Source organism: Papio anubis, chromosome 3 (assembly GCF_008728515.1).
Source record: "Papio anubis isolate 15944 chromosome 3, Panubis1.0, whole genome shotgun sequence".
Lineage (NCBI taxonomy): Eukaryota > Metazoa > Chordata > Mammalia > Primates > Cercopithecidae > Papio > Papio anubis.
The window spans coordinates 70174136-70198230 of NC_044978.1; the positions used below are offsets into that span (position 1 = coordinate 70174136).

The 24095-nt window shown below is 37.0% G+C and overlaps 1 protein-coding gene across 1 annotated transcript in view; it reads right to left on the reverse strand.

The window, feature by feature from the left end:
* Positions 1-1906: 1906 nt before the first annotated feature.
* Positions 1907-24095, reverse strand: part of MYOZ2 (myozenin 2) — a 48858-nt gene continuing 26669 nt past the window's right edge. The window contains exons 5-6 of the mRNA XM_017959012.3: positions 22385-22568; positions 1907-2332 (exon numbers count right to left, since the gene is read on the reverse strand). Coding sequence (XP_017814501.2) covers positions 2098-2332; positions 22385-22568 — 419 coding nt within the window. The 3' untranslated portion in view covers positions 1907-2097. The remainder of the gene's footprint in view (positions 2333-22384; positions 22569-24095) is intronic.

The window sequence follows — 24095 nt, forward strand, 5'->3', positions numbered from 1 at the left end:
GGGGAGTACTGTTCTGTAGCTAACATACTTTATTGCTGGCCTCTACTTTCAGTGGTTGGCAGAATAGGGACAGTAATCATACAGTTTATATTTGGAAATGGTTGAAACAATGCAAAAGATTTCATTTTCATTAAAAATAATGACTCATTTCATGATGTTAATAAAGAACTAAACCATTTCATCAAAATGCATAATGAATATGCCTAATTTTTATTTTTTAAAGATTAAAATGAACAAAAAATGGCATGATGGGAGCCTCAATGATAGCTTATCACAGATGCCAACATGATCATTTTAAAACAGGTAAACACCAAAACTTATAAATAAAATTAAGATATCTTAAGACATATTTAAAAATATACAAATTCTCTACAATAGTGTGTATAAATATAATACTTTGTCATTGTTACTTTCTAGGGGTTATATTTTCATAAGCAAATTTTTAAAATTTTTCTACTTACAAGTCTAGACAATGATTAAAGCAGTCACCAATTTCCACACTACAAACAGAGATTTGTTTTGTAAATATGTAATGTTGCAACTTGGTATTTTCATTACTATACACAGTCCTTTTTCCTATCTCCTAAACTTTATCTGATAGACAGTTTTCTATTGATGAGATGTTTCCTCTCTGCTATAAACATCTATCACAGAACTCTTAACTGAATTGAAATGGGAGAAATTGATACCGATTTCTATAAGTTATATGTCATATACTTCCTTAATCATATTTTAAGATATAACTATAACTTTATATTAGTTTAGTTTGAGTCTTCTATGTCAGTATATTACATATGTTATGATAGATGTGTGCTACATTGCTTTCAGATACTTTCATGCCCTTTGTTTTTGTTTGTGTCTTTTTTTTTTTTTTTTTTGAGACAGAGTCTCACTCTGTCGCCCAGGCTGGAGTGCAGTGGCCGGATCTCAGCTCACTGCAAGCTCCACCTCCCGGGTTCACGCCATTCTCCTGCCTCAGCCTCCCGAGTAGCTGGGACTACAGGCGCCCGCCGCCTCGCCCGTCTAGTTTTTTGTATTTTTTAGTAGAGACGGGGTTTCACCGGGTTAGCCAGGATGGTCTCGATCTCCTGACCTCGTGATCCGCCCGTCTCGGCCTCCCAAAGTGCTGGGATTACAGGCTTGAGCCACCGCACCCGACCTTGTTTGTGTCTTAAAGCATGTACTCCCCAGTTACTTGAGGATTTTAACAGAATTTAAAGATTTAGCAAAAAAAGCTGCCAATTCAAATTACTCTTTCCTTCTCTCACATACATGTATGTATTTATATGTATATTAGTGTGTACTTTATTTGTTCTTACTCTTCTAAAAATGCACACATAAAGTTGAACATAATCAATGCACAGCATTGGAATTTGTGAAACTTGAATTTTGGGCACACCTTGGCCCTTAAAACTATAGTACTATGACGTCCCTTGAGTCATTGTCTCTCAATATCCTTGACTTAATGCTAAATGAATATAATAACTGAATTGAACTTAGGAGAATATCATCCAGAATAATTACCTAATGATTCAAAACATATTGAAAAGTGCAAAGCACTTTAGAATTCTAAGAGTGACTAATGAAAAGACTTCATCAAGACATATTATTTTCTCATGGTCACCAGAAAGGACACACCCAACCCTTTTCTCCATCAGTAACATTTGCACATCATCTTCCATAGCTTTCATCCCTTAGATGAAACTCTGAATAAGTCTTCATATCTCTCCTGTATTTTAATTCTAGATTCTACTTGAAAAACTTACCCTGCAATAAATCATATAAAATGAGACAAAGGTGAAACTCTTTGTCAATTACTTTTCCAACTGAACTATTGCAATAAAATGTCTAGATTCTTTAAACGAGGTGAAAACAAAATTATGAATGAAGACAAGTGAGTTATAAGTTTTTTAAAGTAAGATTTCTAAATGTTTATTAGTATTTGATCTGAGATTGAAATTGAATGTCACAAAAGGAAAATCACTAAATTGCTATTATTGCTACTAATGAAAAATGCAAGTGGCTTTGCCAGTAATTAAAATAGTAAAACAGCAACTTTTATATTCAGAGTTTTATGTGGCACATACAACTTTCTTTTCATAGGTCTTCTGATTCTGGTATGGTGGTATCATCTGTAGGTTCAGTTGTTATCACTATAGGAATATTCTCAGATATCCATCCCTTAGGAGTCCTATTAAAGGACCGTCTGCCAGAAAGGGGATTGACAAAGGACATAAACCTGGGATCTGTTAGCAATAGTAGCTCAAAATCTGGAACTTTAAATTTAACGATTTTTGATGCTTTTTCAAAACCTCCAAATGGGGTGGCAACTCTGTGGGAAATAAAAAAAGAAAACAGATCTTAATTAATATTCAAATTTATTTGTCAAAATAGAAAACAATTTCATGATTTTATAGGCATGATTTTATGGGTTTGTTTAATTCATGATTTTATGGGCTTACTTACACTCTATGAATGATTGCCATTTTCTGACCTCTGAGGCAAGCATTTCTACTTTAAAGACCATGCTTTTATGAAAAACCAAATATTGATAACAAATTCATTGAAGTTCCTTTGTATATACTGTTAGTTTTGGACTAATCTATTCCCTGTACACTGAGTTCATTACAGACATGTCTTGCCTTTGTACTTTTACCAACAATATTTCCCCTATTCAAGATATTTCTAGGCCGGATGTGCTGGCTTACTTTGGGAGGCTGAGGCAGGAGGATCACCTGAGGTCAGGAGTTCGAGACCAGCCTGGCCAATATGGCAAAATCCTGTCTCTACTAAAAATACAAAAATTAGCTGGGCATGGTGGCAGGCAACTGAAATCTCAGCTACTCAGGAGGCTGAGGCAGGAGAATTACTTGAACCCAGGAGGCGGAGGTTGCAGTAAGCCAAGATCATGCCACTGCATTCTAGCCTGGGTGACAAAGTAAAACCTGTCTCAAAAAAAAAAAAAAAAGAAAGATATTCCCTTCTGGGTGCAGTGGCTCACACCTGTAATCCCAAGTACCTGGGATGCTGAAACAGGAGAATCACTTGAGCCCAGGTGTTTGAGACCAGCCTGGATGACATAGCAAGACCTCATCTCAGAAAAAAAGAAAGAAAGAAGGAAAGGAGAAGGGAAAGGAAAGGAAAAAAAAAAGAAAGGAAAGGGAAGGGGAGGGGAGGAGAGGGGAGGGGAGAGGGGAGAAGAGGAAAGAAAAGGAAAATAAAAGAGAGGCAATTTCCTCCCTGACTTTTCCACTTATGAATGTCCTATAGCCTTGCAGTTCTAACTTCCTTCAAACTATCCCCGCCCACATTCTTAGCCACATTCCTGTAGCATCAATTGTTCTATGTCAGTCATTTGCTACTAATGAAATGGTACTTTGTATTGAGCTTCTCCTTTTAAGAATATGGATTATCTGTTTCGGTTATCTGTGAATTATAAACTCTTTTAGGGCAAAAAGTATGTCTGTTGCATCTTTCTACCTCAAAAACCTTAGCATTCTTCCATTTGTCTTCTGAATAAAGCCCAACTTCTTTATCTTGTCATTCAAGAGCCCATATAACTTTTTCTCTTTGTTTGATTTAAGCATTTGATTACTCATTCAGTGCCAGACACAGCTTCAAGTGAGCAGTATAATCAAAGTCTTAGTTCTTACATTCTAGTGAAAGAGATAGACCCTAAACATAACTATATGCAAAAATATCTAATGGTGATAGCAGCTATGCATAAAGTTAAAATAGGGTGTTGTAATACTGAACAACTGAAATACTAAAAAGTTACTTCAGATTGAATCACCAGGGAAGACTTTTCTGAAGAGGCGACATTTAAATAGCCATCTGAAGGACAGAAGTTAAACATGTACAGTATGGCTAAAGTACATCAGCATTTCCAGTAGACAGGATAGCTAATGCCAAGAACCCTAAGGCAGAAATAATGTTGGCGTGTTCAAGGAAACAAAGAAGGCTTATGTTCCTAGACTAGTGGGTGAGGGTGGGGCAGAGGGAAGAGGGGACAGAGATGTAAAGTTGGATGGGACTTTTTCTAAATAAGGAATATGGATTTCCTTCTAAATGTGAAGGGCAACCATTGTAGGATGGTAAGCAGGAGAGTATATAATCTAATTACATTTCATAAGGATCATTCTGGCTGCTATTGCTGTGTGAACAGATTATAAGAAGACAACAGTGCCAGTGGTTCACACCTGTAATCCCAGCACTTTGGGAGGCCAAGGCAAATGAATCACCTGTGGTCAGGAGTTCGAGATCAGCCTGACCAACATGGAGAAACCCATCTCTACTAAAAATACAAGAAAATGAGCTGAGCATGGTGGCACATGCCTGTAATCCCAGCTACTCGGGAGGCTGAGGCAGGAGAATCCCTTGAACGCAGGAGGTGGAGGTTTCAGTGAGCCGAGATCGTGCCATTGCACTCCAGCTTGGACAACAAGAGTGAAACTCAGTCTCAAAAAAAAAAAAAAAAAAAAAAAAAAGACAACAGTGGAAGGAGGGAAGCTATTGCAATAACTCAAGCAAGAAATGATGACTTGTATTTCATGTATTTTATGGAAAGATGGAAAGAAGTGGGTGGGTTCAGGATGTGCTTTACAGGTAGAGTCAACAGGATTTGCTGATAAATTGGATTAAAACTATGAGGAAAATAGAAAAATCAACGAAAACTCCTATGTTTAGAGTTTTAGCAACTGGCTGGTGGAAGACAGAAAAGAACAGAGTTGGTGTGTGGGTGGAAAACATGATTAGACATCCCAGTGGAGAGGTCAGTCATGCAGGTTTTGCCCTATTCACTTTCACGCATGCTTTAACTGCTTGCTCTTTGCATTTATGCTCTCTTACCTCACTGCCTCTACTCATACTCTTTTTTTCCCTCTCTTTCTCTGCTTGGAGTACTCTAATATTTACAACTATGTTTCTAAATCCCTTTTAAGCCCTAATTCACATTTAACTTTCTTCTTGAAGCTTTCCCAATTTCCCACAGCCAGAAGTAAGCTTTCCACTCTGAAGTTTCCATGACTTCTATTTTCACCTCCCCTGTGATCCTATTTTATATGCAAGTGGCTTTCATTATATCCATTGGTATGTCTGCCTTTTTTCTTACCAGATTGTACTCTAAAAAGATTGGAATTCTCTTTGATGTATCTTTGTAATTCATTACAATATACTTACATAATGCATTGTACCATAGGACCTGGCAAGACTATATAGATTCTCTAATATTGTGAAGATTATTTAAAACATGGAAGAGATCTTATTTTCTTTGTAGCTCAATCACTCTGCTATCTTTCTTGACTACCTTAATTTCTGTGTGTATTTTTTTTAAGAATTTATAAAAACATAAATATGTAGAGTATGCTACAAATTTGATTCTGTTACTTTCGTTTCAATTAAATTTTCCCTCCCTAATAGATTTTAGTCTGTAAAAAGGAAAGTCATATTCAATTTCTTTTGTATATTCCCATTGCATCTGTTACAGTAAGGGTCCCCAAGCCTCAGGCCGCAGACCAACCATCTATGGTCTGTTAGGAATCAGGCCACACAGCAGGAGGTGAGCGGAGAGTGAGTGAGCATTTCCACCTGAGCTCCACCTCCTGTCAGGTCAGCAGGGGTATTAGATTCTCACAGGAGTGCAAACTGTATTGTGAACTTTGCATGTGAGGGATCTAGGTTGCAGGTTCCTTACGAGAATCTAACTAATACCTGATGATCTGAAGTGGAATAGTTTTATCCCAAAACCATCTCCCCGCTACCCCGCCATCCCTACACCCCTTCCCCTATTCTCGGAAGCATCGTCTTCCACGAACACATTGTCTTCCACGAACACATTGTCTTCCACGGAAACATTGTTTTCCACTGGTCCCTGGTGCCAAAAATGTTGGGGACCATTGTATTACAGTGTCATGCAACTTCCTTATTAGAAGTTGCCTTTTTGTGATTGAGAACTACTCTGTCCTTCCTGAGGTACCATGATACAGGTTGGGGATGCAGAAGGAGACTTAATTCACTAGAAAGGCCTGTGTAAGAAGCACTCAGACTGCTGGAAGTAGAGTAAAGCGAACAATACTTCAAGCATCAGGCATTACATCCTTTATCCAACCAATTTGCTAGGAGTTAAATATGTTTGTTGCTGACAACAGTTAACATAGACTGTGAGAACTGCAGGTGAACTGTGTCACATTTTGTTTCAAAATGATTTCAGTGTCATGAGAAATGTTTTCTGTTGCTTTTAACTTGCAATAATTTGACACTTTCCTCTTTTAAAAAGTTTTTATTATGCACAGTGGAGAAAATAATCCCAAAACTTATGAATACTGTATTAGGTTAGGTCAGAAGCCTAAAACTTGAAATTTTGTATGTTGATTTGAAAATTTACTATCAAACTTCTAAAACAATAAAATCTTGTTTTATAATATTTACCGGATACTCTGTCCTTCAGTGTACTTTTTGAACCCTACAATATTTACAGTTTTATGATAATAATTCTTTTCCTAAAATTCAGTTTATATAAATTAAATCAGATTCCAAATTTGCTAAATTTATGTTCTTTTTTTCATGTATGTAACTTATAGTTGTTCATTCTCTTCTGTATGTATTAAGTTCTGGGCTCTTGCCTGCAGAATGTTTAATACATATATACTCCTCAAAAATACCCTCCAAATTCCACCTTTTCAGTGCTATGCCATAGTTTTTGTAGTAAGTTAATATGAGTCCATCACAGATATTTTATCCATCTAAGGAAACCAAATGGCTGTTTTGAATAGCGACTATTTTCCAGGAATATGCTGGAAGCAAGTAAATGGAAATGAAAGTCATGGTTTTTACTCTCAAAGAACTTTCAATCTATTGAGAAAATAATAAAATTTTATGTTATTTTTCATAAGAAAGGTATACTAAATTACGTAGAAAATATATATATATGTATTACAGATATGCATGGACTTAGATTGGTGTTCCTTTCCTAAGAGAATTACTTGAAGACATATTCCAGATAACTTTTAAATAAATAACTCAAGAAGCATAATATAAAAAGTAATGGCAATGAGAATAAAAGCCACTTTAAAAATGTGGTTATAGGCTGGGCACAATGGCTCATGCCTATAATCCTAGCACTTTGGGAGGCCGAGGCAAGTGGATCACCTGAGGTCAGTAGTTCGAAACCAGCCTGGCCAACATAGTGAAACCCCATCTTTACTTAAAAAAATACAAAAATTAGCTGAGTGTGGGGACAGGAGCCTGTAATCCCAGCTACTCAGGAGGCTGAGGCAAGATGAATCGCTTGAACCCAGGAAGCAGAGGTTGCAGTGAGCTGAAATCGTGCCACCACACTCCAGCCTGGGTGACAAGAGCAAAACTCCATCTCAAAAAAATATATATGATCATGAAAATTAAATACCAATGCAAGCTGCTATTCTTGGAAAAGAGTATCTAGTTTAAAATATTTATATGACAGAAAGGCAAATAGTAGTTTGCAGATTAAATTAACAAGTATTAGCTGGCAGGCAGGGGATGAGGGTAGAGTAAAGAGGGCATATTTCTCATCCTCCCATGCATAGGTGGGAATCAGAAGCTATTGCTTTGTTCTTGAATTTAATTATTAGGGATATCATTCATATATACAGTTGACTAATCTAACAACAATGATGGGTAGAAGTTAAGACAGGATTTCTTCTCTCCAGATCACCACAGGCAATAAAAGTAAACAAGGTAGAATTTATAGAGCATTGAACAAAAAATAAAATAGAACAGTCTAAGAGATGGGATTCAGGAGTCAGACTAGCTATCCTGAAATACCACCTTGATCAAAGGTAAATTACTTGACATAACACAGCACAGGTTTCCCCAATCATTATGTAAAATCCATTCACCTTTTAATATACATATTTAATGTGTGCCTACTATGTGCTAGCTACAGTTTTAGATGTTGCTATGATCTGAATGTCTCCCAAAAATTATGTGTTGAAACTTAATCCTTACTGTGGTGGTATTAAGAGGTGGAGCCCTTGTACTGAGTCATGAGGGCGCTGCCCTCATGAATGGATTAGTGCCTTATAAAGAGACTAGAAGGAATTAGCCAGTTTTGCCCTTCTCCGTCCATGCATGGAGGACTAGTGGTTCACTTTTCACGTGACAGCTGACCTCGCTCAGATACCAAATTACATTTTGATCCTGACTCTAAGTCTCCAAGAACCTGGGGAGGAAATAAATTCCTGGTTCTTTATAATTTATCCACCCATGTATTGTGCCAAGGCAGCAAAGTCCAAACTGACTCACCAGAAGACGGCACGTTGATTGAAACAGATAAGTTTCAGTTTCTGTGGGAAATTAAATTCTCAGAGAGGGACACTACTAGGGAAAGGAATGATAAATCAGTGAACACACAAGTAACGAAAAAAAAAAGAGCTGGCAAGGAAAATTAAAGGAGGAACAGGATGAGGAATGTTCTGTATCCATATCACTGTTAATTTTAGTCCAGGAGAAAGAGTACTATTTAAATCAATTTTCAGGAAGTGCTCTGTGAGATGACATTTTAGCAAAACTCTGAAAGATGTGAAGGAATGATCTACTGAAAATCTGAGGAAAACATTTCAGGCCTAAGGAAACAAGCACAAAGGCCTCAAGATGAGAAGGAGTCTATTATGTAAGAAACAGTAGAAGCCCAGTGTGGATACAGCTGGATGAGCTTGAGGAAAACCATACAAGATGTAGCCAGAGACAGATAGGGGCCAGGACTGTGAGGTATTCCAGGCCATGATAACAAGTTTGGATTGTATTTTATGTGTAACAGTTACAAAGTTTTTAGTTAGAAGCTGACATGACCTGATTTTCATTTCTAAATGCCTTCTTTCTGGCTGTTCTATGGAGAACAAGGAAGGCAAGGAGAGCAAGAGTGAAAGCACCAAGTCCAACCTGAAAGCTTTCTTTTGCAGTAATGAAAATAAGAAATGATGGCAGTTTGTTCTAGGATGAATGTAATTTGAAAATAGACCGAAGAGCCAGGCGTAGTGGCTAACGCCTGTAATCCCAACACTTTGGGAGGCCGAGGCAGGTGGATCACCTGAGGTCTGAAGTTCGAGACCAGCCTGGCCAACCTGACAAAACTCTGTTTCTACTAAAAATACAAAATTAGCCAGGCGAGGTGATGGATGCCTATGGTCCCACCTACTCGGGAGGCTGAGGCAGGAGAATCACTTGAATCCAGGAGGCAGAGATTGCCATGAGCTGAGATTGCACCACGGCACTCCAGCCTGGGTGATAGAGCGAGGCTCTGTCTGAAATAAATAAATAAATAAATAGACCTAATAGGATTATGCTGATGGTATAGAGTATAAGGTAAAAATTGAATTAAGGGTAGGTCCTAGATTGTTTATGTGAGCAACAGGGAATATAAATATGCAATTTACTGAGATGAGGCAGATTGGGAAAGGAGCCGATTTAGAGCTAGAGATCGAGTTTCATTTGACATGTTAATTTTTGTATGTTTGTTACCCATCCTATTGGTGATGTCCAGTGGCAGAGTGAAGCTCTGCCTTTTTCTGAAGATCATTCCTTCACATCTTTCAGAGTTTTGCTAAAATGTTATCTCACAGAGCACTTCCTGAAAATTTATTTAAATAGTACTCTTTCTCCTGGACTAAAATTCAACAGTGATACGGATACATAGAACAAACTCTCATCTACTCATTCTCCTTTATTTTTCTTCATAGCTCTTTTTTTCATTACCTTATAATATTATGAATTAATTCCTTTCCTAAAAAGCAAAAAAAGACTAGCTAGCCTGAAATTATCAGCACGTAGGTGACATTTAGAACCTCGGAACTGCATACCATCACAGCCCGGAATGGGTGTAAATAAAGAGAAGTTGGTGCCTAACATGGAGTTTGGAAAGGAAGGAGCCAGCAATGAAGGCTGAGAAGGAAAAAGATCTGGGAAGTCTGATGATCAAAAAGCCAAGGAACAAAATTATTTCTTGGAAGGGAGAATGATCAGCCATTTCACATACTGCTGTGAAGTTGAGGAAATTGATCACTGAGAATTCACCATTGGATGTGATAACATGGGGATTAGCTCTTTAAATGGAATGGTGGGATGCAGTCCTGATTAAAATGAATTCAAGAGAGAATGTGACATTAGGAAATAGAGACAATAAATATAGACAATCTTTGAGGACTTTTTACTGTCAAGAAAAAGCATAGAAATTTGAGGTAATTGGAAGGGAGCCTGGGGAAAAGAGATTTTTATTAAAGATGAGAGGCATTTTAATATGTTTGTATGCTGATAGGAATAACCCAATAGAAAGAAAAATAAATGATGCAGCAAGAGAAGGAATGATTGCAGGATAAACCCTAGGGTGGATGAGAGGGATTGGGAATCAGTATGCAATTAGAGGGGCTGACTTTAGGAACAAGGCAGGCAACTCATCAGCTCTTTAAGAGAAAAGGCAGACTGTGTGGGTCTGAATGCACTCAACTGGCAAATTTGTTAATGAGAAGGTAAGGTAGGTCTCTTCCAATTTGCTTCCACTTTCTTTTGAAAAATAAAAAGTGATCCCATCAGTTGACAGTGAGAAGTAGGGTGAGGTATAGGATGTTTACTGAGAGGGGAGAAAGTGTGAATTGTCTTCTAGGAGGTTGACAAACTGAACTTGCTAGAGAATGTTGTTGGATTGTCTGGCAGTGCTGAGATTTGTGGCAATCACTTTAAGCAGAGACAGCAAAACTATGTGTTTTTATTCAGCCACATTCAGCTGCTTAAATATGAGTGCAAAGTAGATGGATTCTGGACTTAATCAGAATTGGAACTTTAGCAGTTGGGTACAACATTTGGAGAGAGATGAGAGGAAGATGAGATGTGTGTAAAATGGAATGATCATAATGGTGAACTACAAAATTTGTCTAGGTAGAAATTGTGAGCAAAGGGATTGATGGACTTTTAAAAATGGCGTCGTTTTGGTATGTGTAACTGAAGCATTATTGAAATAAAGAACAAACATTTTTTGTTTTTGTTTTTTTTTTTTTTTTTTTTTTGAGACGGAGTCTCGCTCTGTCACCCAGGCTGGAGTGCAGTGGCCGGATCTCAGCTCACTGCAAGCTCCGCCTCCCGGGTTTACGCCATTCTCCTGCCTCAGCCTCCCGAGTAGCTGGGACTACAGGCGCCTGCCACCTCGCCCGGCTAAGTTTTTGTATTTTTAGTAGAGACGGGGTTTCACTGTGTTAGCCAGGATGGTCTCGATCTCCTGACCTCGTGATCCGCCCGTCTCGGCCTCCCAAAGTGCTGGGATTACAGGCTTGAGCCACCGTGCCCGGCCACATTTTTTGTTTTTTTGAGACAGAGTCTCACTCTTGTCACCAGACTGGAGTGCAGTGGCATGATCTTGGCTCACTGCAACCTCTGTCTCCCAGTACTCAGTGTGTGGTCACAGTTAGCAGCACTGGCTTCATCTGGGAACTGGTTAGAACTACAGAATCTTAGACACAACCTAAACTTACTAAAATGGCATCTGCACTTTGACAAGAGCTCAAGGTAATTCCCATACTGATAGAGTTTGAAAAGCACTTAAAACCATGCCTGATATGTAGTCCCCACTCAATAAATTAGCTTCCATCATTACTATGCCTTATGAAGTTTAATTATCACAAAGTACCTAATGATAATCTAAGTTCTTAAAGTTCTTTTTCAAATTAATCTCTCTTACAAACTAGATGATTCAAGATCCCACATTTTGTTATCTGGTTTAGTAACTGAGGAGTCTTTATGACTCAAATTTGATTCAGTACAAAAGAACACTTCTTATCCCAGATGTTCAAGATGATATTTTATCATTTTAAAATCTTGCCATTGTATATCCACAGTTTGTTCAGGGCCAAGCACGGTGGCTCACGCCTGTAGTCCCAGTACTTTCGGAGGCCGAGGTGGGCAGATCACCCAAGGTAGGGAGCTTGTGATCAGCCTGGCCAACATGGTGAAACCCTGTCTCTACTAAAAATACAATTAGCTGAGTGTGGTGGCAGACGCCTGTAATCCCAGCTACTCCGGAGGCTGAAGCAGGAGAATCATTTGAATCCAGGAGGTGGAGGTTGCAGTAAGCCAAGATTGCGCCACCGCACTCCAGCCTGAGCGACAAGAGTGAAACTCTGTCTTAAAAAAAAAAAAAAAAAAAAAGGGTTTGTTCAATGGTTGATTCACCCATTTATTCATGCAACAAATTACTGATTTCTTAGCACATCTAGATACAATGCTGCATGCTAGGGAATCAAACACAAAAAAAATTGTAGATCTTAACCTCAATGAACTCAAAGATGGTGAAACATGAGAAAAAATACAACATGGAATACGCTAGTTATTCTTAGTTACTCTAAGAGAAGAATGTCCTGAGTGCAGAGGAGCCTAGGGTAAAAAACACCTTAGATGGGTCAGAGCACACTGCTTCACTTTTGAGCTCAAGATCCAGACCAGCTACCTAATTTTTAGAACCCAGTGCTAAATAAAAACACAATGCCCCTTGTTCAGAAATTATTAGAAATTTGAAGAAAGAAACAGCAGAGCATCAAACCAAATGGCCCTTTGAGATAAATCAACGTGGGGCCCTATGCAATTGCATAGGTCACACAACCATTACTTGAATTTTTTTTTCTTTTTTTTTTTTTGAGATGGAGCCTCACTCTGTCACCCAGGCTGGAGTGCAGGGGGACAATCTCGACTCACAGCAACCTCTGTCTCCTGGGTTCAAATGAGTCTCCTGCCTCAGCCTCCCAAGTAGCTGGGATTACAGATGCCTGGCTAATTTTTGTATTTTTAGTAGAAACAGAGTTTCACCATGTTGGCCAGAGTGGTCTCGAACTCCTAACCCCACCTGCCCCAGCCTCCCAAAGTGCTGGGATTACAGGTGTGACCCACTGCACCTGGCCCATTATTTGGATTTTAAGAATGAATAGTTATCCATTAGATGCAAGAGACTGCAATTGAACATTTCTAGATTTAAGCAAAAATTGATCAATTAATCTTGTATTTATTCCAGAAATGAATTTATTCAGTTATTTTATTTTCTGAATTACATCAAAGAAGATACATCCCTGTGCACTAAAATACCATATTTGGGTTGGCATTTAGTGGATTGCTTTTCCCCTTTTTATCCAGTTCTGTTTTGTTTTTTTCCTACAAATTTGTAGGTCATTTTCTTCTCTTATAAATGAAAACATTTCCTTCTGTTTTATCACCCACCTCCCATCTCCTACCACAGATACAGTGAAGAGCTGCTGTTTGGAAAGCAGTTTTCTTTGGCACCATTGAGGCTACATCCTGTTTGTTTGAATTTGATTGCCCTCAACACACAAATTAAAAGAGAGTACATTAACAGAGATGTTAAGTTTTCAAAGTGAGAGACTACTGATAAGATTTTTAAGATCCCTGAAAATAGTTTCAAGTTTAAGTCAAAGTTAGTGAAGCAAACATTTCCAATGAAAGATTAAAAATAGTCTACTGAAAACTACCTGTGCATCTACCTCCCCAATTCCCATATCACAGAAATTCTTTAAACCTAGGTCTGACTTAAAATGATTTTTCTATTTCATCATCTATGTAGTGAAGAATAAGCCTGTTTCATTCAGATTCACAGTTAATAGATACTTTCTTGTTTATTTTGATGGGTCAGTGATGGATTACATTTGTGAAAATTAATAGTGCTGGATATATAATACATCTATAATAATTGCTAATTATTCTATAAGGTAAAGTAGGTAAAACGATTATATAAAAGTTAAAATACATTATTCTACTAAACAGCTAATGAATGTACTATATTTAAAGTTAGTTAATCATATCATTATAGAGTTTATTTTGCAGATGAAGAAATTAAGATAAGAGGTTAAGTGACATACCCGAAGTCATACAGCTTTTTGAAGCAGAACTGGGAATCGGAAACTGCCTTTGCAAAATTATAACTGACAAAATTATAACAGTGAAAGAGATCTTACCTGACTCCATCTTGCTTCTAACCTCCAAGCTGTTCCTTGTCCATTCCTGGGAATAGGCCAAACTAACTTTGGGAGAAACTTATGGTTTAACTGTGAAACAATGACAGTAACAGCGCTTTCCCAAAACAAATCCCCTTCCTACCTAGGGACTAGATTGCTCTTGCAGAACTAACAAATCAGCCACAAGATCAGAAGTTATGGCTTCGGAGTCTTGCAACTGGAGACTGCAAGATTCTGACCCTCCCCAAATTGCTCCTTGGGGATAACATCACTATGGTAAAACCCTAGAACAGCGCTTGAGATATTTTGTAAACCCTGTACTCGATGTCGATGGATCAGCTGGCACCACTCAGATCAATAAACTGGCTCATCTGGTCTTGTGGCCCCCAGGAACTGATTCAGCCTGAGAGGACAGCTTTGGCTCACTATGATTTCATCTCCCACCTGACCAATCAGCACTCCTGACTCATTATCCCCACTACCTACCAAAGTTTCCTTTAAAAGCCTGATCCCCAGGGAGACTGGTTTCAGTAATAATGAAACTCTGGTCTCCCATCATGCCACCAGCTCTGTGTGAGTTAAACTCTATTGCAATTCTCCTGTCTTGACAAATCAGCTCTGTCTAGGCAGGGGGAAAGGAGAACCCTTTGCGGGGTTACAAGCCTCCTTGCTCCTGGTTTACTTTTTCTCATGGGTTTAATATAATATTTGAATGTAACATAAAATTTGAATACACTCAGAGGCACTACAAAAATTCAAAGTTGAATTAAACTCTGGGCCATTTTGAAAATGTGATTAGACTTAGGAGCCAATTTTCATCCAATCATTAACATTGCTGAATGCCATTTGACTATATCTTACCTCTCTAGGCTTTATCAGCAATATCTAATAAATATGTATCATAATGTAAACTACCAAACAGTGTTATTTTACTCTTTGCAAGGACTTTGGAAATAACTGCAAATTGCTTGCTTCTTTCGTCTCTTTCTTCTGGTTTTGTGTGTGTGTGTATGTGTTTAAAAAATATGAAAAATAGATATATCAGAATAAAGTCTTCTTGTAATATTATGTTAAATTATTTAATAATCAGTTTAATAATTAGAAAATAAAATATGTTATTAACAATATATATGTATAATAGTTGTATGACAAATTAAATCTTTGGCCAAATGGTTTGCTTATAATTTTGAGTGGTTTGATAAAATAAAATCATGTTAACCTACAACAGGGAAAATAATAAATTGAAAATAATAACTTGAAAATTATTTTATACCTGAAAATCATTTTAGCCTCTATTTTAAATGACTAGATTATTTTCTGGACTAATTCAAAGAATAGCTTTTGTCACATTTAGTTTATAAAGACCCAGATACCTATTGAGATTATTTTGCCTATGTGATTTTTTTGAAATAAAAATTTTATTGAAGTGTAAGTACAAAAAGTGCACAAATCATAAGGTAAAAGTTAATTAATACTATTTATTTTCTAATTATTGCTGGTATATAAAAATAACTATTAATGATGACCTTTTATTCTGTGCTCTCCCTAAATTCACTTATTAATCCTAATGATTTACTGGTAGCTTCTCTTAAATTTTCTATGGACGTAATCATGTCATTTGTGAATAATGACATCTTTATTTTTCTTTTCCTATACTTATCCATTTTATTTATTATTCTTGTATTATTGTTTGGCAGGGGTAAACAAATAGCATCTTTCTCTGAAAATGTTTATGTAAGTATGTTTTAACTTTTACCTTTAAATAATATTTTCACTGGATATAGAACTACAGGTCAGCTGTTATTTATTTCATTATTTTAAAAGTGTTAATCCACTCTCTCCCATCATTTCAGTTGGAAAATCAACTGTCTTATTTTTACTCATTTTAAGATAATGTGTCTATTATTCCTTTGCTTTAAGATTTTCTTAATTGTCTTTATTTTAGAATCATGTGCCTTTTGTGTGGTTTACTTTGCATTTACCCTTCTTGGGTGGTTTAGTACTTCTTGAACTTGAAGCTTGATGTCTTTTGTCAACTTTGAAAAATCCTATGCTATTAATTCTTTCAATATTGCTTCTCTCTCTCACTCCCTTCTGAGGTTCCAACGACACACATATATTGGCATTTTTATTACTGATCCAAGTATGTCTTCTGCTGTTTTTCTGCTTCTTAAATCCTATTTTCTCCATGTTGCAGCTTTAACACTTTCTGCCTCAATTTGGCAATTCTCTCTTCAGCTATGTCTAATCTGCTATTAATTCCATTTACGGAATTTTAAAAATATTTCTATTATTTAACGTAACACAGGTACAGAAAACTTAAGAAAGTGTATATAATGTCTATGCAATGAATAATCTTGGAAAGGACTAAGCATATCAAGAGCTACTCCAGAGCTCTCTCCATGGTCCCTGCCCAATCACAATACCCTCTAGCCCCTAGAGGTAGTCAGTATTTTGACTTTTATAGTAATATAAGCTTATGAATTTTTTTTAACATGAGGATATTATATTAAGTGAAATAAGCCAGCCACAAAAACCAGATACCGTAGGATTCTATTTATACAAGGCCCTTAAAGTGGTAAAAATCATAGAGACAGAAAGTAGAATTGTGGTTGTCAGGAATTGATGGTGGCAGAGAGGGAATGGGGAGTTATTGTTTAATGGGTACAGAGTTTCAGTTTTACCAGCTGAAGAGTTATGGAGAGGGATGATGGTGATGGTGGCACGATGTTATGAAGTATTGTACTGAATACCACTGAACTGTATGCTTAAAGTGATTAAGATAGTCAATTTTATGTTATGTGTATATCACCACCACCATGACAACAACAACAAAAAATATTTTTAAAAAACCTATAGGATGATTTAAGTCCTTAAGAGGTGTCATCTTCTTTCTAGAAGGGATTCATTTTTGTCAGAGCAGGCAGTTTGATTTAGGGGAGATAGCCTTTATCTAATCTAAGATTTTGTTGATTGAGAGCAATATTTAGTTTTATGAAGGCTGATGTATTACTTGTTCACCTTTATTCCAATGGTATAGCCCTTTAGGACTCCCAGCTGAAAGTATGGAATATTTACCAAGAGCCCTCCTCCTTGGAAGACCCTATACTCCTATTTGGTCTTCCCAGACTTGAGGCTGCCAAAAGGTTTACTCAGCTTTTTAGCCTTTTAGCGTTGCTGATGAATCAACAAGTGCCTCAAGCAGAAAAGTGGTACCACATGTTGGGTTTAAATCTCGAAATTTCCCTCATCTCCAGAAACTTGGCCCTCAAGTACTCACTTCCTTGGCAGCTTTTAAACCATTTTTAAAACTCATTTTTTAAAACTAGCTTTTCTGGTTATTTTTATGAAGTTGTTCTAATATAAAGTAGTCTGCCATAGCTGGATGTGAAAATCTTACCTATGTAATTCCTTTGGGCTTATTCATTTAGCAAGCATTGAAGCCAAAGATATAATTACAGGCATACTTCGGAGATATTGTAGGTTTGGTTCCAGACTACTGCAAGAGAGTATCACAATAGAGGAAGTCGCATGAAATTTTTTATTTCCCAGCATATATAAAAGTTATGTTTACACTGTATTGTAGTCCATTAAGTATCTAATATCATTGTGTCCTTAAGAACAATATGTCTCAAAAACAAAGTACATACCTTAATTTCAAATACTTTATTGCTAATAAATGCTAATGGTCATCTGAGCCTTCAGTAAGTTGAAATTTTTTGTTGGTGGAATGTTTGCCTTATTGTTGATAGCTGCCAACTGATCAGGGTGGTGATTGCTGAATGTTGGATTGATTGTGGCAATTTATTAAAATAAGACAACAATGATGTTTGCTGCATCAATCGATTCTTCCTTTCATGAAAAATTTCTTTGTAGCATATCATACTGTTTGGTAGCATTTTACCCACAGTAGAACTTATTTCAAAATTGGAGTCAATCTTCTCCAATCCTGCTACTGCCTTATCAACTAAGTTTAGGGAATATTCTCAATATTTTGTTGTCATGTCAACAATATTCACAGCATCTTCAGGAGGGGTAGATACCATCTCAAGAAACCACTTTCTTGGCTTATTCATAAGAAGCAACTCCTGACTTGCTCAGGTGTTTTTTGTTTTTTTTTTGTTTGTTTGTTTGTTTGTTTTTAATGAGATTGTAGCAATTCAGTCACATCTTTACACTCCACTTCTAACTTTAGTTGTCTTACTATTTCCACCAGATCTGTATTTACTTCCTCCATTGAAGTCTTGAACCCCTTAAAGTCAACCATGACTTTAAAGTTGGAGTGAACTTTTTCCAAACTCCCGTTAATGTTAATATTTTGCCTTCCTTCCATGGTCACAAATAATCTTCATGGCATCTAGAATGGTAAGTTCTTTTCAGAAGGTTTCCAATTTACTTTGCCCAGATCAATCAGAGGAATCCCTTTCTATAGCAGCTATAGCCTTACAAAATGTGTTTCTTAAATAATAAGGCTTGACAGTCAAAATTACTTCTTGATCCATGGGCTACCGAGTGGATGTTGTGTCAACAGGCATAAAAAACATTAGGCCGGGCACGGTGGCTCATGCCTATAATCCCAGCACTTTGGGAGATCGAGGTGGGTGGATCACGAGGTCAGGAGATTGAGATCATCCTGGCTAACATGGTGAAACCCCATCTCTACTAAAATACAAAAAAAACTAGCTGGGTGTGGTGGCGGGCGCCTATAGTCCCAGCTACTCAGGAGCCTGAGGCAGGAGAATGGCATGAACCTGGGAGGTGGAGCTTCCAGTGAGCCAAGATCGCACCACAGCACCCCAGCCTGGGCAACAGAGCGAGACTCCATCTCAAAAAAAAAAAAAAAAACAACATTAATCTCCTTGTACATTACTATCAGAGCTCTTGGGTGACCAGGTTCATTGTCAATAAACAGTAATAAATTGAAAAGAATATTCTTTTCTGAGCAATAGGTCTTGACAGTAGGCTTAAAATATTTGGTAAGCCATGCTGCAAACAGACGTGCTGTCATTTAGGCTTTGTTGTTCCATTTATAAAGCACAGACGGAGATTTAGCACGATTCTTAAGGGCCCTGGAATTTTCAGAATGGTAAATGAGCATTGGCTTCAACTCAACTCAAATTCACCAGCTACATTAGTTTCCAGCGAGAGAGTTAGCTTGTTCTTTGAAACTTTGAAGCCAAGCATTGACTTCTCTCTAGCTATGGAAGTCATAGATGGTATCTCCTTCCAATAGAAGGTTGTTTCATCTACATTAAAAATCTGTTATTTAGTGTAGCCACTTTCATCAATGATCTTAGCTAGATCTTCTGGATAACTTGCTGCAGCTTCTATATCTGCACTTGCTGCTTCACCTTGCACTAGAAAAGTTAAGAAGATGGCTTCTGTCCTCAGCTTTCATGAACCAACCACTACTAGCTTCCAGCTTTTCTTCTGCAACTCCTTTGCCTCTCTTAGTCTTCATAAAGTTGAAGAAACTTATGGCCTTGCTCTGGATTGCGTTTTGGCTAAATTATGGAAATGTTGTTCCTGGTTTGATCTTCCATCCAGACTACTCAAACTTTCTTGTTATCAGCAATAAGGCTGTTTTACTATCTTAACATTCATGTGTTCACTGGAGTAGCACTTATCATTTTCTTCCTGAATTTTTCCTTTGCATTCACACCTTGGCTAACTGGCGCAAGAGGCCTAGCTTTCAGCTTATCTCTGCTTTTGACATGTCTTCCTCACTAAGTTTAATCATTTCTAGCTTTTGATTTAAAATAAGACTTGTGACTCTTCCTTTCACTTGAACACTTAGAGGCTATTGGCTTAATTTCAATATTGTTGTGTCTCAGGGAATAGGGAGGCCCAGGAAAGGGAGAGAAATAGGGGAGCAACTGGTCATTGAAGCACTCAGAATACACACCACATGTATTGATTAAGTTTGCCTTTTTACATGGACATGGTTCATGACACCCCAAAACAGTTATAATAGTAACATCAAAGATTGTTTATCACAGGTCACCATAACAGATATAATAATAATGAAAGTGGAATATTGTGAGAATTACCAAAGTGAGCACATGATGTTGGAAAAATGGCACCAATAGACTTGCTTGACACAGGGTTGCTACAAACCTTCAATTTGTGAGAAAATGCAATATCTGCAGAGAAGGATAAAGTGAAGCGCAATAAAACGAAGTATGCCTGTACACTGTTTAGTTGTTTTTTAAGTGGACTTCTAAAGCAATGCATGTACTAGACAATGTCTTAAACTTTGTGTATCCCTGTGCATATACTTTTTTTTTTGAGACAGGGTCTCACTCCCATTGCCCAGGTGGGAGTACAGTGGTGTGATTATAGCTCATTGCAACCTCAACCTCCTGGGCTCAAGCGACCCTCTCACCTCACTTTTTGAGTTCTCACTATGTTGTACAGGCTGGTCTCAAACTCCTGGGCTCAGGAGTTTGAGAAGCCAAACTCACCTTGGCTTCTCAAAGTGCTGGGATTATAGGCCTGAGCCACCGCACATGGCCTACATATGCTTCAAGGTCAGAAAGGATCTTACAGCTACCTGTTTGGGCTGTCTATGTATCACATCATGTTTTGTTTCATCTGTTAATGTTATTTAATGATAATAAGAAGTCTAAGAATATACCATCATGTTGAAATAACTTAATTCCTAAGTTTTTATTTCTATGTTGATGTACATATGCAAAGGAATAAAATGTCCTAAAGTAAAAGAGAAGTATTAGCAGATTAAGTTCTCTGTCTCACACACACACACGCACACACACAGCATGTAATATTTACGAAAGCTTTGATTAACACAGGGAGCTACATTTCCTATTGAATGGTATTGTGCTCACTGATATAGCACTCATCTGGTATTTATACACTCAATAGGCATCTCTTTATAACTAACCCAAATATTACTACACCAGTATGTGTAGAACTACAGGCAAGCTGCTCAGCAGGTACAGGGCACCGAAGCCTCAAGATACAGAGAAGTCTTACAGCATGCCTTAAGCACTTAATCTCAAAAACAAATCTGAGTTATTCCATTAATTTCCATTTTCCCCTAATGTTTTACTTTTATAATTTTCTACACTCTCATTTTGAAAAAAATATTATAACATTGATCAGAATGGGCCTCCAACTTTTTTTCCCTGCCACTCCTCAATCCCTCTTTACATTCTATGGTACACCTCTTTCATGCAAGGGATGTATTACTAATAATGGTAGTGCGTCAAAACTAAAATCTTAATAGTACAATATTTATTTTATTTTATGTATTTATTATGTTTTGAGACAAGGTCTCCCTATGTCACCCAGGCTAGAGTGAATTTGCATGATTTCTGCTCACTGCAACTTCCACCTCCTGGGCTCAAGTGATCCTCCCACCTCAGCCTCCCAAGTAGCTGGGACTACAGGTACATGCCACCACTCTTGGCTAGCTTTTGTATTTTTTGTAGAGACAGGGTTCTTGCTATGTTGCCCAGAGTAGTCTTGAACTCCTGGGTTCAAGTGATACACCCACCTCAGCCTCCCAAAGTGCTGGGATGGCAGGCATGAGCCACCACATCCGATCACAATATTTAAAAATACTCAAGAAGATCACTATTTAAATGCAGTTTATTTGGCATTCTTTTTTTAAATAAAAAATTTACTCATTAATCTATTCATTTTTAAATGAATAGTTATTAAGCAGCCTATAAATTGAGTCTAACTTTTTTTGAGTGCGAGACAGCATACTAGATATTAGATATTTTACTCTAAAATGAAGGTCAAGTGATCAAATAATGGATTATGAGACTATTAAAAATTCAAAATATCCATGGAAATTATAAAAAACTGAATAACAGAGAAAAATAGATGCCCATTCTATAAACTATACTACAGATATCATTTGGTGATATTTTTGATAGCATAAGTGTTGGGTTGTACTTCTGGGATCTTGAGCCATTAAGTCTAAATTATTTTTAATCTGTCCTAAAGCCTGCAAAAATATAAGATGGAATCTGGAGTTACAGAGTAATTCTCATAGTCTTGAATGTTAATTATGTATTAAATTCTTGAACAGTATTGCCATTTCAAACAATGCATAAACCCAGATCAATCTTTGGATTTGAAACTATTATTAAAATAACATTTGTAAAGTATGAGGGGATAATCTTGATGTTATACCCATGATAGTTTCTGAATCATTTCCTTCATTTTGATACTAAAAATGACCAAGTTTGAAAATAATAGTAATATTACAAAAATGAGTCTTTGCCTAGGCTTAGTAGATATCCTATATTGCTATTTAGGTTCTTTTCTCAAAAGAAAAAATTGTTTTCACCCAAGGAATTCAGTTATCTGTACCATTATGGAAAAATCTTGGTATTACATGCCAACAGTGTCACCCAGGATCATTGAATTACCTGTTAAAGCTCCTGTAATCAGGCAGTTCTGCCTTTCCTTCAGGCTTGAAAAGTTTAGGATATAAAGCCTCTAAAAGCTCTGGATCATTGCTAATGGCTTGTTCCCAAGGAGATTGATAGTACTTAGGGACAGCTGTGGTGTTGAATTTTTCGGGAGGAATTTCCTTCAGTGGTCCAGAATATCCTTTGGAAAAATATAGCAAAAATAAGTAAACACTGTGCCTGAGAGTTACTAACCTCCACCCAACATTTTACCATATTTGATTTTTCATGCTGGGATAAATTTATGAAGCATGCATCCTTTTCATGATCCCTTAGAAAACAGCAGTCTGCAAGTGTTAGACATTTCAGAGCTCCTGTAAGCTTATGGAACTTTAAAAGTAAACCATTTTTCTTAATGTTTAATTTTTCCAAATTATACAGTTTTTTTCTTGACTATCTTAGTATATATATTTTTCCAGTAAAACCCTTCATTTCATTTTCTAAAAATTGTGCTCCTTGCATTAATTCACACTAGACTTTAGATACCACAATTAATTAATTTAAAAATGTTAATATTGAGTGCCTATTGTAGTCTAAGCTAGGGGAAATCACAACGAAGACAAAATCTCCCTCCCTCCAGAGCTGATTCTTTAGAGGTGATGTTTGGGTCTTGTCTATCTTCAATTACTGAGTGCTCTGTAAACTGTTTAAGCTTCAAGAAGATGAAGTAACTTGTTTCCACTTCCTTATTCAGGTCCAGCTCTTCTTATCTCCTGATGTATCCATCCCCTGTTTATTTTGTTCCTCAAGATTTCTTACCTAACTTTTCTGCTTCTGATCTCACCTCCCCAGTTTATTCTTCCCATAACAGCTGGGAATTTTCTGTAAATACTGTTTAAAAGTCACGGAAATTCTTGGCATAGATCTTTAAATCTTTTTCACGTGCATAGAGTGACACTCTTCCAGTTTTCTAAGGCACAGTTATCTACTTTCTGTTTACACTGCCATATTACCTAATTATATCCCTGCAATTCTCTCTTCTACCATGTCAAATTCCTTTACCATTTGATGACTTCTACTTTTAGATTTCTCTGATGCTCTTTCCCATCTCTGCAATAATTTTGATTTCTTCTGTCAAAGCATGCCTATTTTCTCTTTACACTAAAATGTTTGTCTCCTCAAAAAAAAAAAAAAGCCCCTTCCTGATAATTCCATGTCTAAACAGTTATTTGTGATTATTTAATTTTCTTCAGATTGCCTCCAGTATCTAATAGAAATGTTTTTTGGTAGGCTCCTTTTCTCTGCTTACCACTTAAATACTGTTGTTCCTCAAAGCTCTTTTCTTACACAAAGAACTCTACCTAGAAAATTCCATTTAATATTCATAGCTTCGATTGTGACCTATGTATTGATAATTCTTTTTTTTAAAAAAATCAAGCCCTCTAGTCAATTATTCACTATATTTATCAAAATAAATGATCCAGTGGCACCATTTATAACTTGTCTAGACCTAAATGCAGCCATTTTCTAATATATTCTACTTCTTTTTCTACTTTGGTTATTTTAGCAAATGTTATCACTTTACTCTCAGATGCCCAAGACAGAGCATTATCTGAAAAGTCTCCCTCATCCCCACAAGAAATCACAAAGTGTAACCAACTATACTTCCTAAGGATTTCTAAAACAGTGGCTCTCATATTATTGTGTGTCTGAATTATCTTGGATACGT